The sequence below is a fragment of the Vanellus vanellus genome (genome assembly GCF_965231255.1).
Source record: "Vanellus vanellus genome assembly, chromosome: 6".
NCBI lineage: Eukaryota > Metazoa > Chordata > Aves > Charadriiformes > Charadriidae > Vanellus > Vanellus vanellus.
In genome coordinates this window covers 29,218,000-29,232,120 of record NC_138911.1, presented here as the reverse complement: position 1 = coordinate 29,232,120, position 14,121 = coordinate 29,218,000, and the positions used below count along the sequence as shown (strand labels likewise).

General features: G+C 38.5%; 1 protein-coding gene across 1 annotated transcript in view; it reads left to right on the top strand.

Moving 5' to 3' along the window:
* The window catches only part of INO80 (INO80 complex ATPase subunit), a 68,009-nt gene that overhangs the window by 41,558 nt on the left and 12,330 nt on the right, over nt 1-14,121 (top strand). The window contains exons 26-28 of the mRNA XM_082485292.1: nt 1,803-2,028; nt 7,706-7,833; nt 12,664-12,758. Of these exons, the coding sequence (XP_082341418.1) occupies nt 1,803-2,028; nt 7,706-7,833; nt 12,664-12,758 (449 nt within the window). The remainder of the gene's footprint in view (nt 1-1,802; nt 2,029-7,705; nt 7,834-12,663; nt 12,759-14,121) is intronic.

The following is a 14,121-nucleotide window of genomic DNA, read 5'->3' as shown; positions in this document are numbered from 1 at the left end:
AAAAAAGCATGGAGCTGGCAGTAAAGATAGCCTTATGTCCTCAGATGTCAGTCAGTGTTACACAGGTGTACTTCCTACATGGGAAGATTTGTTCTTGTTAATGTAGAAATTGCACTGAGGCACACACAGAGTTTGCCTCCTACTAGCTCTTCCTTTAGGTGAGGTATTACTGACCTGTAGCTTGTAGAATTCTATGATGTGACTTTATATTTCTTTTAAAAATCCTAGTGTACAAATCTCCATACTGGTTTCAGTAGATAAGCCATGTTTCTGTGTCAGAAATGAGTCTGCTCTGTTTTGTGTGTAGTGGCTGCTGGTCATAGGTGTCCTGGAAATAAATATGACGGGTTGGTTGTGCCAGAAAGAGTATTTGTTCCAGTCTGTCCAGTGTAGAAATACAAACCGAAATGTGATGGTTAATAACATCCTTTAAAAGAAAAAACCTAAGTCTGTACTGTCGTTGTCACGTACATCAGTTTTCAGGCAACAAGACTCGACTTGTGAGAGGTTTTGCCCTCTCCCACAAAAGACAGTCCTATGCTTTGACTGCAGATGGCAGTACAAGATAGCATCAACTCTTTACAGTATCTCCTAAGTAGTGGGAATGTATACAAAGTCTTACTTACCACAGTCCCCTTGAATTTGCAGTGTTTCTTGTGACTCTGTGCATAGGCCTATAAACCAATCTTGGCATCTTGCAAAACAACAGCTTTACTATTATTACTAAGATTTTGTATGCTTTTTTGATTTTATTTTGATATGTACTATAATTGTTCTTATGAATCTGTTTAAACAATTGATTTGCCCTTGCAAAAAAAAAAAAAAAGTCTTTGTAAGATTAATTTCTTCCCATGAGAAGAGCTCCTGTAAAGCAGGAGTGGACCACAGGCTTCCACCAATAAGGTCTTGCTTTGATACCTTTTACTTTGAGTTAGCTGGTAAATGTTCAGAGAGGAGCAGCCAGCATCTAAGGTATCGGGCAGTCTGTCCTGAGGTATGGGTTGCTCCCTTCATCTTACAGTTCTAAAGCACAGTATTTAAAACTGTTGATATTTAAACTATTTTATTGCTTTGGGTGGATGGGGCTGAGCAGGGGGAGTTAAAGTGATGGAGCCATTCCAGAATAGCTCACATAGCATGAAATCAGATTACCTGTGTTTGCAACATTGGTCTGTCCAGGTGCGTTGTATGTACTGAAGCAGGTAATAGGGCAAGGGACTCGCAGAACAGCCAGAAGAAAAAGATCACCCTGTGCTCACTTGCACTGTTTCTGTTGGCCCACTTCTGTTTAAATCGGATGTCAAGCACAAGAAAGTTGCTGTTCCAAAATGGGGCCATTTTCCTGTTCTTTCTTTTCCCCTTTCTAATTTATGTGTCTTCCTAATTTTAAATTATCATGTGAATTTCTGTTAAGGGTGATATGTAAGGCTTATCTCTTCTAGGTAAATACTTGATTGTGAAGGGCAAAAATAAAAATAAATAAAAATCTAGGCAAAATGAGGTGCAGCAAGGATATTGTTCTTTTACTCTCAGCTCTGCTATAGGTTGTGTAGCAATAGGCACAAGGCATTGTTTATCAAAAGGCAAGTAGTCCATGCCTGGTCATTCATAAGAATTTTTTTGTGGTGTGGGGAGATGTTGCATATTTGCTTCTTTGAAGCCGGTCTAAGATTGTTTTCCATTTGTACGTTTCAGTAATGATTTGACTTTTAAAATTTGATCCTGTGGGAAGGTACCTGAACTGAGAATTTGGGAACAAGGGGCAATCTGAACAAGAATATTGATTATTATTTTACTTGTAGGTGACAGCTGTGCCACTGGAGTTCTACTGCAATGACCGAAGTGCAGAATACGAGCGCAGGGCACTAAAGGAGGGAGGAAGCCTTGAAGCGAAGCAGTGTGTACTCAATGGAGCCCCTGAGCTAGCAGCCGACTGGCTGAAGCAAAGCTCCCGGTTCTTCCCAGAGTATCCAGGAGGGCTGTTAGGGATCAGGCCTCAGAATGGCTGGTCTTTTATCAGGATACCAGGTAAGTTTGGAGGTTGTCATGGAGCAGAGATGAGATAAATAGGGACATCTGCTCTTCGGTAGTAATTATGCTTGGTTATGAGCTTTTTGAGGGGGCGGGGGTGGTTGGTTGTTTTTCCTCCTGAGTGAAAGTTAACCCTGGTATCTTAAAATACACTGTGATTTCACAAGCTGTCAGTGGATACTGAACAAGTCTAATGCAAACTTTTCTAAATGCTTACAAACCTCTCTTAGCATGTCAGCCCTCCAAATGACTGTAAAAGATGGATTTGCTTGCTAAAGCACAGTCTACTCTCACAACCAAGCACTATTTTGAAGTTGGAGATCCAAAGACTGCAGGAAAAGTAACAGTCCTACCTTGCCTCCTAGTGTGTTGGAAGACCTTCATGTTGACCCAAGAGATCTTTTGTTGGTCTTCCCTAGTGCAAGGATGAACGTTTCTTGTAGCAGTGTACTGTGAGAAGGACAGGTTTGGGGACCTGGAAAACAAGGCATGAGGGATTTACTGAGTTTCAGTTGGAATAAAGAACATTCACTCATATTTCCTGGTAAAGTGGAAAAAAGGTACAAGTAAAGTAAATACACTTCATTTTTTCCTAGAATTAGACTAAAGTAATCCAAGGTTTGCTAGAATTTGATTGCCAATACTGCAGTGACTTTCATGGGCCAGACGCACTCTAGCTGTCAGAAGATGGTCTTGAGCAGTGAGCAGAGTTCTGCAGAAAGTACTAGAGATCTGAGAGATAGCCAAGAGGAAAAACAGCTTACACTGCCAGAATCTAAGTTATTCCCAGACCCTTTTGGGTCAAGGATGTTTGGCAGGGGAAGTCAGTACAGTAAAAGGAAAATGGCCTTTTGCTTGCTACAGTCCAGTTCAAGAATGTACCTCATAAGTACTTGGAGTCGTATGAAGCACATGCACGTTACCATTTTTCATGAGCTTGCACTAGCTTGATGTTCCATGACAGTTTGATGATTTTATAGTTTCTTTTGGAATTCATTGAATTGTTTATCAGTTTTTTTGGAAACAGAAAATGAATTGCTGTAGTGGAAAGGAGGGGAATAGTGAAAGGATTAATTAAGGCAGAAGGCATGGATAGAGAAATGAAGAAAAATAGGTGGTGTAGAATAGAGAGAGGCCTGCATTCTCTTGAAGAGAATTCCATTTTAAGCTGATGACTTTGTCATCAGCAAAATTTTGTAGAGGAATAAAGATGGGGTACAAGAACCTTACAGGAGTGAGTGAATAAGTGTTAGGCAAGTTGTTGTCAAAGCACAACAAAGGATTTGGTTGAGAAGGTGATTGGGATGAGTGTGTTAGGTGAAGCTGGCTTAATTTAGGAGGTGTTGGAGCTAAAAGTAGATTAAAAAAAAAAAGTGGTTTTATACAGCTGTGTTTTAATTAGGTGTAAGGTAGCATTCAAACCTAAACTTATTCTAAGAGGAGAGGGCAGGTGCCACAACAGGACAGCTGTGTTTATACCTGGAGGAGCAGGCATAGTGCATTTCAGAAAGTCACCGATGTGCTGAAGAAGCCATTTACAAGGCTGAAGTCTAGCAAATGTCCAATGGAACAGTAGGGGTGTGAAGGTCTGTGGTAAATAGGTGACAAGAAGAAAAGGGGATATTTCTCTCTCCTAACCCTGGTCTGTCCTCTCCCACATTCGGTGTTCCCAGTACCCTGGCAGCAGGCTCAGCTGCGATCACTGTGGGAATCTCTTGAGGCTTTTCCTGTTCTTTGAAAGAAAAATGGTCCTGGATTAAATGGCAGGAAGCGTCTGAGTCCTTTTAGCATCGATAAAAAGCACCGGCCACACTGGCTGTTTACTGTGAGAGCCAGCTAGCTCCTCACTGACCCCATTGTGCCGTGCAGACTGCCGGGAGGGGAACCAGGGGTGTCAACTGGAACCCAGACTTTATCTCTCTTTCCTCTGCTTTTTGCATGTCCAGAGGCACTTTTTCTCATTCTCCACTTAGTGGTGAGCCCAGCTACACTCATCTGCCGGAGCTCCTGACTGGGGTTATTTTGAGTCATAATCATTTGTAACAATTCTTCCCAGGCCATAGAATCCCACTGTATCCCCTTGTAGATAAATTATTTCCATATCCCTATGTGGCTGGAGTCGGGGACTTTTTTTTCATACTGAAAGGCATACAATATGATTTTATGGTTACTTTCTTTTTGGTCTGGTTCTGTTTTCTTGTTTATCTCATACAGTGCTGAAGAACCCAAAAAATTGCGTCTTAGGGAGAGTTCTTTGACATGCAGTCCAGGACCTCTATCTCCTGACTGGCTTATAATGTGAAAAGTTCCTTTGATGCTATTGAAAAAAAAAATCCAAAGACATTGTCATTGGAAGTTTTCACTGATCATTTGTAATTCTACATTTTCCACTCTTAATTTTGGAAATCCCATTTAAAAAAGCAGCAAACCGCCTTTTTCTTCCTCCAAGGTAAAAGGGAATGAGAAATAGAAGCGAGAGAAACTAGAGGTGCAAGACAGTTTTGTTTTGTTTTTTTTTTTTAATCTTTTGAATAGTTGTGTTTTCTGAAGATGGTATGAATAAAGAAGTACATTTTCTGTTACCGCTTTCCAGAATGTGTCTTTTGAAGCACTAGGTGGCAGACTTTAAGCATGCAAAAATATTTGATCTTGGAAAACACAGTGTTATCAAGATAGCGTGCTTAAAGATGCCATGTCAAAGTCAAATGGTTTTTCTTCCAGAGATGTTAAATGTTTTTTTGTTAGCTCTGTTCTGCTTTCCTAAATAATAAAAAAAAAAAAAAAACCACCCAAAAAAACACCAAAACTTTCTCACCAGTGCAGTCTGCTCTGATGCTGAGATATTGGACAAATTATGAACTGTTAACAAGTTGCTAACTTGTCAGACTGTAAGACTATCTGCAAATAAGTTATTTACTTGTAATTTGCATTTTATTGCTATTTAAAAATAGTAACTTACACAATGGAGACCTAAGGAGCCAGCAGCAAAGGACGTGCATCATTTCCAGTTACCAAACCTTAACTCTACCTATTCATGCCTGTGTGAAAAAAACAGTAGCATTTGGCTTTTGGAAACATGCAAGTATGTTAATCTGAGCCAGTTGAGACTGACTTTTGAACAGACCCTGTTTGTTCTCTCAGTTCCCTTGCAGTCAGATGGGTTTTGGTTAATAATCACATTAGTTTGTCATGTATATCTAGACTTTTCATGTTGCTTCACTCAATTTAATTCATTCTGAAATAGCAAGATGACCAATAAGAGTCAAAGCAAAACGTCACGGCTGTATGGATTTAAAAGAAAGAATAATATTTTTTTATAAAGAGTAAACATTCCTACTGTGCAGAGTTTTTGACTCTACATAGATGTATTTTAAAACCAGATAACTGTAAGTAAATTCCATTTTCACTTAATTGCCTAAGTTCAAAGTTTGGTTTTCCTTAGAAGAATGCATGCAACTATTAACTATTTGTATGTAATTGAGACCAGTTCTGTTCAGAGACGAATGCATCATTACACGTTATGTTGCACTTAAAACAAATGCCAACCTGTGCTGTGGTCTTGAGTTTTCCTTGCAGTATCTCCTTGGCTTTGCTCTCTAGTTGATGGATTCCCTAAGGTAGTTGCTAACGATTCAAGCAATGATGTGGCACTTGCTCCTGGGCAAAGCAACAAGATCACCATCAAAAGAGAGAGCAAATTGGAGGAAAACAGTGACTATCTAGATAGCCAGACAAGCAAGCAAGAGCAGAGCTCTATTGTCTTGGATTCTTAGCTGGTGAATTGCAGGAGCATGGCTCTAAACTTACCAAAGGAGAAGAGTGCTCACAGCATTGGCTTATAGCGCAAATAGAATAGCTAATAAGCGATATTGACAACTCACAATTGTTTTTAATTTCTGAAAGCAGAACTGTTGGCTGCATCTGCTGATGTCCTAATGTAGATCACACTAATTCCAGCATCAAGCCCATTTTTATATTGAAGCTAAAGGATATTTTTGAAAGAGATCTTGACTGAAATACTACAGTGGTGAAGAATCCACCATGTTTCTGGATAAAAGTGTTGCTGACTACTTTAGCTTCACTATTGAAAGGATAAGAGGGAAGCATGCCTTGTTTTTACATTTTTAACAAATCACTGGATACTGTGCCTTTGTTCTCTTCTATTGTTAAAAAAACTTCTTTCAAAAGAGAAACCTTGAGTAGTGCCTGTTGCTCCTTGAAAAATTGTAATGGATCAAGTTTCTGATCTCCCTCATTGCAGGAAGAGTTTTTTAAAACACTGAAACCTTGGAGGTTTTTCCTGAACGCTTTCTGGATTTTACAACCTTTCTGAAAGGTGTAGTAAACCTAGGCATGTTATTCCAAAATGACCTTTGGAATTCAGTGTAGAACAACTACTACATTCCTGCTTTTCTTAGCAAACCTCTGGTTGTATGTGCAAGAATCAAACTTAGCCCTCTGTGCCACATCACAGCACTCATGGACTGCATTGCCTGCCATGCTTTTAAGATCTTTATAGGAGTGCTGTTGTGTGATCTGTACTCTGCTGTTCCACTAGTATGAACTTGGTTTTAGCTACATTAAAATGCATGGTGCTCAGATGAATGAATTAATTTTTGTATATACCTTTTTTTTTTTTTAATCGGGATATTGTGGAAGACAGCTGCCTTACAGAAAGCCATATTTTCTTCAGCCCATGAGTTAATTCATTCCCTGCAACAAGAAGTGTGCAGAACCATTACCTGCTAGACATTAGAGAATGGTACCTGCTAGACATGTTGAAAATATTTGGGTTCTGTACTAGCCTGCACCATCTGCAGTTGTCAACTTTCCGTTTTGGCTGTAAACCTAAATTCAGGCATCCCGAAGAATAAAGAATCATCAGTGGCCTTTCCAACAGATAATTTTTTTGGAAGAAAATTTCTCTTCATCCTCTTTCAACAGTCATGTATTGTTTACTGAAGTTTATGTACAGAATGTACAAACAGGAAGGTCTCCTTCCTGAAAAATACTTCGTGAGCAGTGCTGAAATAGGGAGGACATGAAGTATAAAATCTGAAGTGACTTAAAAGATTGCCATCTGGAAACATTTCTTAAACAAAAAACACCAACCCAAAAAGCAGAGGGCAGGAAAGAAAAAGAAAAGTTAACACAGTGCTGTGCGTTATAATAAGGGACTGTTATTTTATAGTGACCTAGAAAACTGTTCTTTGCTTTGCGTGTTGGCAAAGGGTTTTATCTTGAAACTGGATCTGTGGAGGATCAGTCTAAAGCTCAGCGGCAAATATCAGCAAATGTCTAAAGGACAGCATGTTAACATGGGAAGTGGAGAAAAACTTCTTCAACTGCACGTTGTGGTTGTTGATCTGATCAGAATGAATCCTTAGATGAAGGAAATGGCTGTCCAAAAATGGGTTGAGTCCATACTCATCAGGAGATCAATCCGTGATGTGATTTTTGCCAAGTGGATATATTCATATACGCCTACCCCAGCAAACAAAAGTTGTTAGCAGTTTAAGCATCAGACAGAAGGGATGTTGCAGTTTCTTCCATCACAGCTTGTTATTTTTGGGTTTAGAATGCAGTGAAGTGCTAGGAAAACTTAGAAGTTAACCTGTTGCACGTAGCTGTTTTGGCTTCATTAGTTACCTGTTTTTCTTCCATTTCTTTTTAGATAAAGAGAGTCTGATCACTGACAGTGGAAAACTTCATGCTCTTGATCTTCTGTTGACACGGCTGAAATCTCAAGGACACAGAGTTCTCATCTACTCACAGATGACACGGATGATTGACTTACTTGAGGTAGGAGAGATACAGCCTACAGAAGACAAATTCTGAAGATGCAGATGTAGTAACAATATTTTGGGAGAAAATACTCTAATTTGAATGTAGCAAACCTGACGTAAAATTGTTATATTGAAGGATGCCCAGTAAATGCATTAATATGAGAATATAAGAGCTGCCATACAAAGTTATACCTAAGGTCCAGCCTAGTGTTAACGCTTCCACCATGGTACAACAGCAGACAGTGTGGGGAAAATGTACAAGAATAGTGATACTTCACAATTAGTTTCTCAGCATCCAGCAGTTTGCAGCTCAAGGGCTTTCTGAGCCACGTGTGCCTTCTGTATATTCAGTAATCCTAAATGGATTCTTCTTCCATGAAATTGTTCAATTGCATCTTGAGTCTTTGTAAATTTTTTGTTCTTTGCACTGCCCTGTGGCAAGTGGTTTTGTGGACTAATTTAGCCTCTTTTGTTGGTTTTGAACTGCTGTCTTCTGTATTCATTTGATGCCCACGTGCCTTTTTATTGGAAGGAAGAGGGAGAACAGTGATTAATTTTACATTGTTTATGTTGCTTGTAATTTCATGGACTTTTACCATTTCCCTCTATCATCTTATTCCTGTGCAGAAGTTTGGCAGGCATTAATAATAAGAAATTCTCTGGCATACACGATGGGAAAGAAACTAGGAATTAAGTCATTACTCGTTATTTAAGTACAATCAGTCTGCCTCAGAAGAAAAAAAAACCAAACCAAACCAGTATTTGATTAGCAACCATGCCACAAAAGAGCTAGCCTAAAGACATCAGGAGGAGAACTATTAATTTGGTTTCCTATTAGTAGTACTTACAGTGCTTAGAAAGAAATACTTTTATTTCTCTGGGCTTCTGTTGAAGACAGCAAAGTTTGAGTTGTTGACTGGATCTGAAAAAAAGGAGTGTCCTGTGTCACAATGCCTCTGTCCCTTATCAGTGACGGATTAGTAGTAATAACTTTTATGACTGTCTAATTCTGAGTAAGAAAATAGGAGACTTAATGTATGTTAGTTTAAAAGAGGCTATCTCGATAAAGATTCTGACTATGAATACATAGTAGGTAGGAAAACATTTGCATTTGGCAGTAAATTTCAGTACTGCTAAAACATCAAGATCCTGTGATCCTTCAGCCATTAGTCCTAGGTGTACATGGGCTTCCTCAGCAGTGTTTGACGTGGGATACTGTCTTCTCCATAATAAAGTGAAGAGAAAAAGTGAGAAGCCTGAAGCAATAGCTGCCTAAATCATGAGTCCTGTGTGAGCAGGAGTGCATTTTAAGGTCAGCATTTAATAGCTCAGTAACAAATGACAAGCTGAATTTTGTTTTTGCTGCTGTGAGGAAAAACAGTACTTGCATGGTTGCAGTTCTGTATTTTGGCTCTTTGCCCAGCATTGCTTCGTATGCCTCTTTTTTTGGCAAACGATGGACATGGTGCAGGTTTGTTGACACCCAAGGTTACACCATGAAGTTCATAAAGCTGAGTGTTTAGTGCTTCTGTCTTTTCTGTTAGCATTCCATTTTAAAGACTTGGGAGCACACCATTTTACTATTCCACCTCCTACATGCTCAACTTCACTTGGTGGGTTTTGTTACCCAAATAAGCCACCTACCAAGTCCTCTGTTTTTCCTTTTCCCCACCCATGTAACAGAAGCTGGAGTTAAGCAAGCTAATAATCAAGTAAGGACTCGGTTTGTAAGAAAAACCTTGCAAAAGTTGTGTAGCAGTAGATACTTATTTTTTTCCTGACCTGAGATATCAAAATAAATCCCCTCTGCCTACTTGAGTAGGAAAGAACATAAGATGTCCTATTTCTTTTAACAGTATTTTGACTGTGTCAGTGTAACTGCTACGCTATCATATTAACCTACTCTATGCAGAGCAGAGAGCACAAAACACATTGTTTACAAAGTTATAAAACCACGTTTGTTTGATTTAGCTTCAGCTGAGGAACTGCTGCTCAATTCAGCCATTATAAAATGGCAGATATAAATACAAAGAGGAAAATTATTTTCTTTCAACAGAAGGGGATAAAATATAATTTCAGTATTGTTGTTTCATGCAGATGTGTATTTCATACTTTTTAAGATTGTCACGTTTGTTTTCCTCAATGTGATTGCTTTCTCCTATATGGAAGAGTAATTAATTGTCCATGATTTCAGTGGGAATCACATTACATTCATGTAATGAGGGGTCAAATTATATTCTGCATGAAGTAAAATGTCTTAGTTATGCTCTACCAAAAGTTTATTAGTTGTGTTAAAACATAAGAGTAGTCACTTTGGACTATGAAATAACACAAAGGGAAAACATTTTATAGTTTTTGAGAAAGTATCAGTGTCAAAGCCCAGAAAGAGCACTGACTTTAACAGCACTGCATTCTTACCATACTCAAGTCATTGTGTGGTGTTTGTTTCCCATATAGGTATTCTGTTGCCAGGGCTACTTTCATTATTTTTCCTAGATTGATACTTCTGGTGGCTTGGTGACCCCTTAGACTGCACGAGATTGGCAGGTAGATTTTTCAAGCAGGTCTAGTATAAGTATTTCTGTAAGAAATTAAAGTCTCCCCATGAGGCTTCCCCCACCCCATTGCTCCTTGTCTTGTGGGAGCTAGAAAAACGAGCAGTTCTCAAGTGCCTGCCACAATTACAGTACAGACCAGGTATATTGCTACTTAAATAGTTTCTTTGCCATCAGAGTGCTTTCTTGCTTTCTTTTTTTCTTTTTAAGCTAAAAATGTGCCATTTATGCGAGTGATCAAAGCACTAAACTGCTGACAAGCGTAGAATAAGTTGCAATGTTGGGTTTTTTTTCTTTTTTCTGAATTGCAAGTGTCCTATGAATATTTGGAAAAATAGTGGATAAAAACAGTTCACAAAAAAGAATGTTTCACACAAGCACTGTTATACTATTGTAAAGTATTCTTCTTGATCAAAGGAAGATGGGTAGAGGCAGACCAGAACCTATTAAGCAGAGTATTGAATAGATGATTAGCTAAAGGCCAATGTACTAAGCTAGTTTGTGGGGCGGGAGGGAACAACCCATGAATGACAGTGTTACAGGTGTAGAATAGTTTATTCTTTTGCAATTTGTGCCTTAGTGGAAATGTCTGATGTCTGGGATAAGCATAAATGCACCTGATGGAATGAAAGAAGTTGTTTTCTATTTGTGCTGAAGTTTGTTTGGAAAACACTGATGAAGACACGGTTAATAGTGAGATGAGGGAAGACTAAATCAAGATGTTGAAAGGTTGAATTATCATAAAGGCAGATAAAGACAGTAACAAAGAAATGGAAAGAAATGGCCTTTGTGATAATAGAAAAAGGATTGATCAAATCTGGAGAAAAGGTCACAGTGCCTAACTGACAACTGTATCTCTCTGGTTTTAGTTGGTGTCAGAAACCTGTCATAGAAATGGAATAAATCAATAGTAAATTAGGGCTTGAGTGTCTGTGGTGAAGTAGCAGTTCTCTGCTTTAAAATTACATTGTTGTACTCCAGAAATCATACTAGCCATGAGCTAAACCAAGTGTGACTTTGGCCATTTCCACATTGTTTATTTTATTTACCTATTTTTCTCTTTCATCTGCCACACACTGAAGCTTCTTTCCACTACAGCAGTTTTTTTCCCAGGTTCCTTATAGCACGGCAGCTCTTTCACCTTTTCCGCACTAGTGAGGCAGAACAAAAAAGGAGCAGGAGCCCTGAAGGACAGGTGAAAAAGAGAACTGAGCATGGTACTGTGAGAAGAGTTCATTAGAGTGCAAGTACTGCTATGTCTTCTCACAGCACATCAGTTCTGTATCTGCTGGACACTGCAGCTTGGAGCAAGATGAATCCAGTAGTTCTTGCTGCTAAAGCGCCATCTGTTTCCTTTCTGTCTTCATTTGCAGTCGCAGCATCTCAAAAAGACACATGCACCAGTAGGGTTAAATTTAATGAGTGTAACCAGTAGGAGTTGCATTTCATCAGCCCAGGATCCCATTGTTAAAATATCAGAGGGTATCTTTCCAGAGAAACTCTGCGGATATCTGTGTAGCCTGAAGAGCTTCCTATGTAATTCAGATTTTATTGATGATTGCACAGGTATCAGAAAATGCTGAGTACCTTAAAGCATGAAGAATGTCTCATTGAAAAAAAAACCCTTTCCCTACAACATTCCGGGTTGATGCCATTTGATTTGTGTCCCAGGCAACAGTTTCAGTTTTGCTGCTTGGCCTAAGCTCTGGGCTCACACACCAATGTAATGTTTGAAGTGTTCTTGTACACAGTGCGTTTCACAGGCTTTTTACTAGCAAGACAAAGCGTGGACAGACGTTCGTGTGCCATACCGGGTTTTTGAAACCACTAGTCAAATGGTTTAAAATCAACAGCGAGCAGGTACAGTTGGTTTGTTAGGAAAGGTTTGCTTACACAGTGAAAGCTCAGGATTTAGTAAAAATTTAGACTTCGTGAAAACAAACTTTGTATTTTAGTGATTTTATTTACCTGTTTATTTCTAGAAAAAGGAGTGTACCATAACATTGTCTGCAATGCAACAAATGTATCCCCAACTCTGAAATGACATCATCATTTATCTCTTATATGAAATGCAAAAACTGATATGTGATTGAGTAGCTTTAATTTTTGAATTTCTATTATTTTAAAGTATTGCTTACATAAGATTGCTTATAGCCTATTTGTTGATGACATTTAGGGATTTTTTATAATTTTTTTAAGTAGCAAGTCTGCTTTTATTGTTTTTTTCTGGAAGAATCAAGACTGAACTGTTTCAAGAGCAACAACATTTTTCTGGTGTATGTTCTTTGCAGGAATACATGGTTTATAGGAAACATACCTACATGAGATTGGATGGTTCTTCAAAGATTTCTGAACGAAGGGACATGGTAGCAGATTTTCAGAACAGGTAATGTATTTTATAGGGTGTTTCTGTGCTAAATCATGTGTACATAGAGAGTTGGTATGATATAATGGAAATAAATTAAATTTGCACTTAAACTATCTTTCCTGATACCAAATGGACCTCATTTACCTGAAACAGTTTCTAGGTGGTTTTCTGACCAGGAGTCACTGGTGTTGACAGTGAAACCAGTTGTATTTAGGAACTTGTCATCTGTGAAACAGTCCTGGAAGTAATTTTCACGTACCCACCTATTTTGCTTCTTACCGTTCCAAAAATGCTATTGCTCATAAAGAAGCTTAGTAGAAAGGCAACAAATGTTCATTGGTTATTATATGCTCTGACAATTGACACTGTGAAGTTGAAACTGAAAATCTTGCATATGCTAGAGCTTTGAAAGTGACCTAGTTTTCTGCAAAACAAACCATTTAAGCATGTTTTATTAAGAAGCATTAAACTAATATACAAGTGATAAAATGAGACTTATTAGATAGTAAGCATATGCGAACTCTTTTCATTTAGTAAAACAAAGTGGATTCTTGCAATTTTTAGGAGCACATCAGGGAAGAAGAGTATGTAATTATCATATTATAATTTACTATATTTTATTATAACTTTGTCTCCACCAGGGTGCATTATTTATAATGATTGAATTTATGGTTATTAAGTTTCCTTTTAACCGTGAGATATGGCTTGATAGGATGTCACTTTGGAGTGGTAGTTCACAGTAAGGTTACCCTTCCTGGATGTTGATGTGTGTTTGTAAGAAGGTCGCTTTCCTTTTTCAGAGGAGTTAGGTTCATAGGTTCTTGTTTATTGTGGGGTGAAAGCAGCATTCTAGACTAGAAAATAACCCTTGTGTTAGCAGTCCCAAGGTATCATAGCTGAAGATAGGAGGGGAAGCCACATACAGCCTTTCAGGCCATTGGTTCATGAGGCTTAAAGACCTGAAGGACTGTGTTGCAGTGATGAGTCTTCTAGTGAACTCCTCAGAGCAATAAAACTTGAAAAGAATGTCTGCCAAATACCTGAAGTATGAGGGGACCATGCAGTACTTTTCTCCCTATTTCCAGGTGTCAGAAACAGGTTCCTTGCAGGTTATGATGTCCTCCTGGAACCCTGACTCTTCTTCCTGTGAGGTCCTTTAACGAAAAGTAGTGAAGAAATTTGCTTTTATTAATGAACAGAATTTGGTTTTATTAATGAATAGAACAACTGAAGAAAAATAACCATTTCGGCAGGAAATCCCTTTGAGATATGGGTCAGCCAGTCTAAACAAGAATTCCTATTAAAATGTTAGTTGAGTTCCTCTTATACATGATTTACTTATGGCAAATATTTCCAGTAAAAAAAGCCTGACTGAGACTAA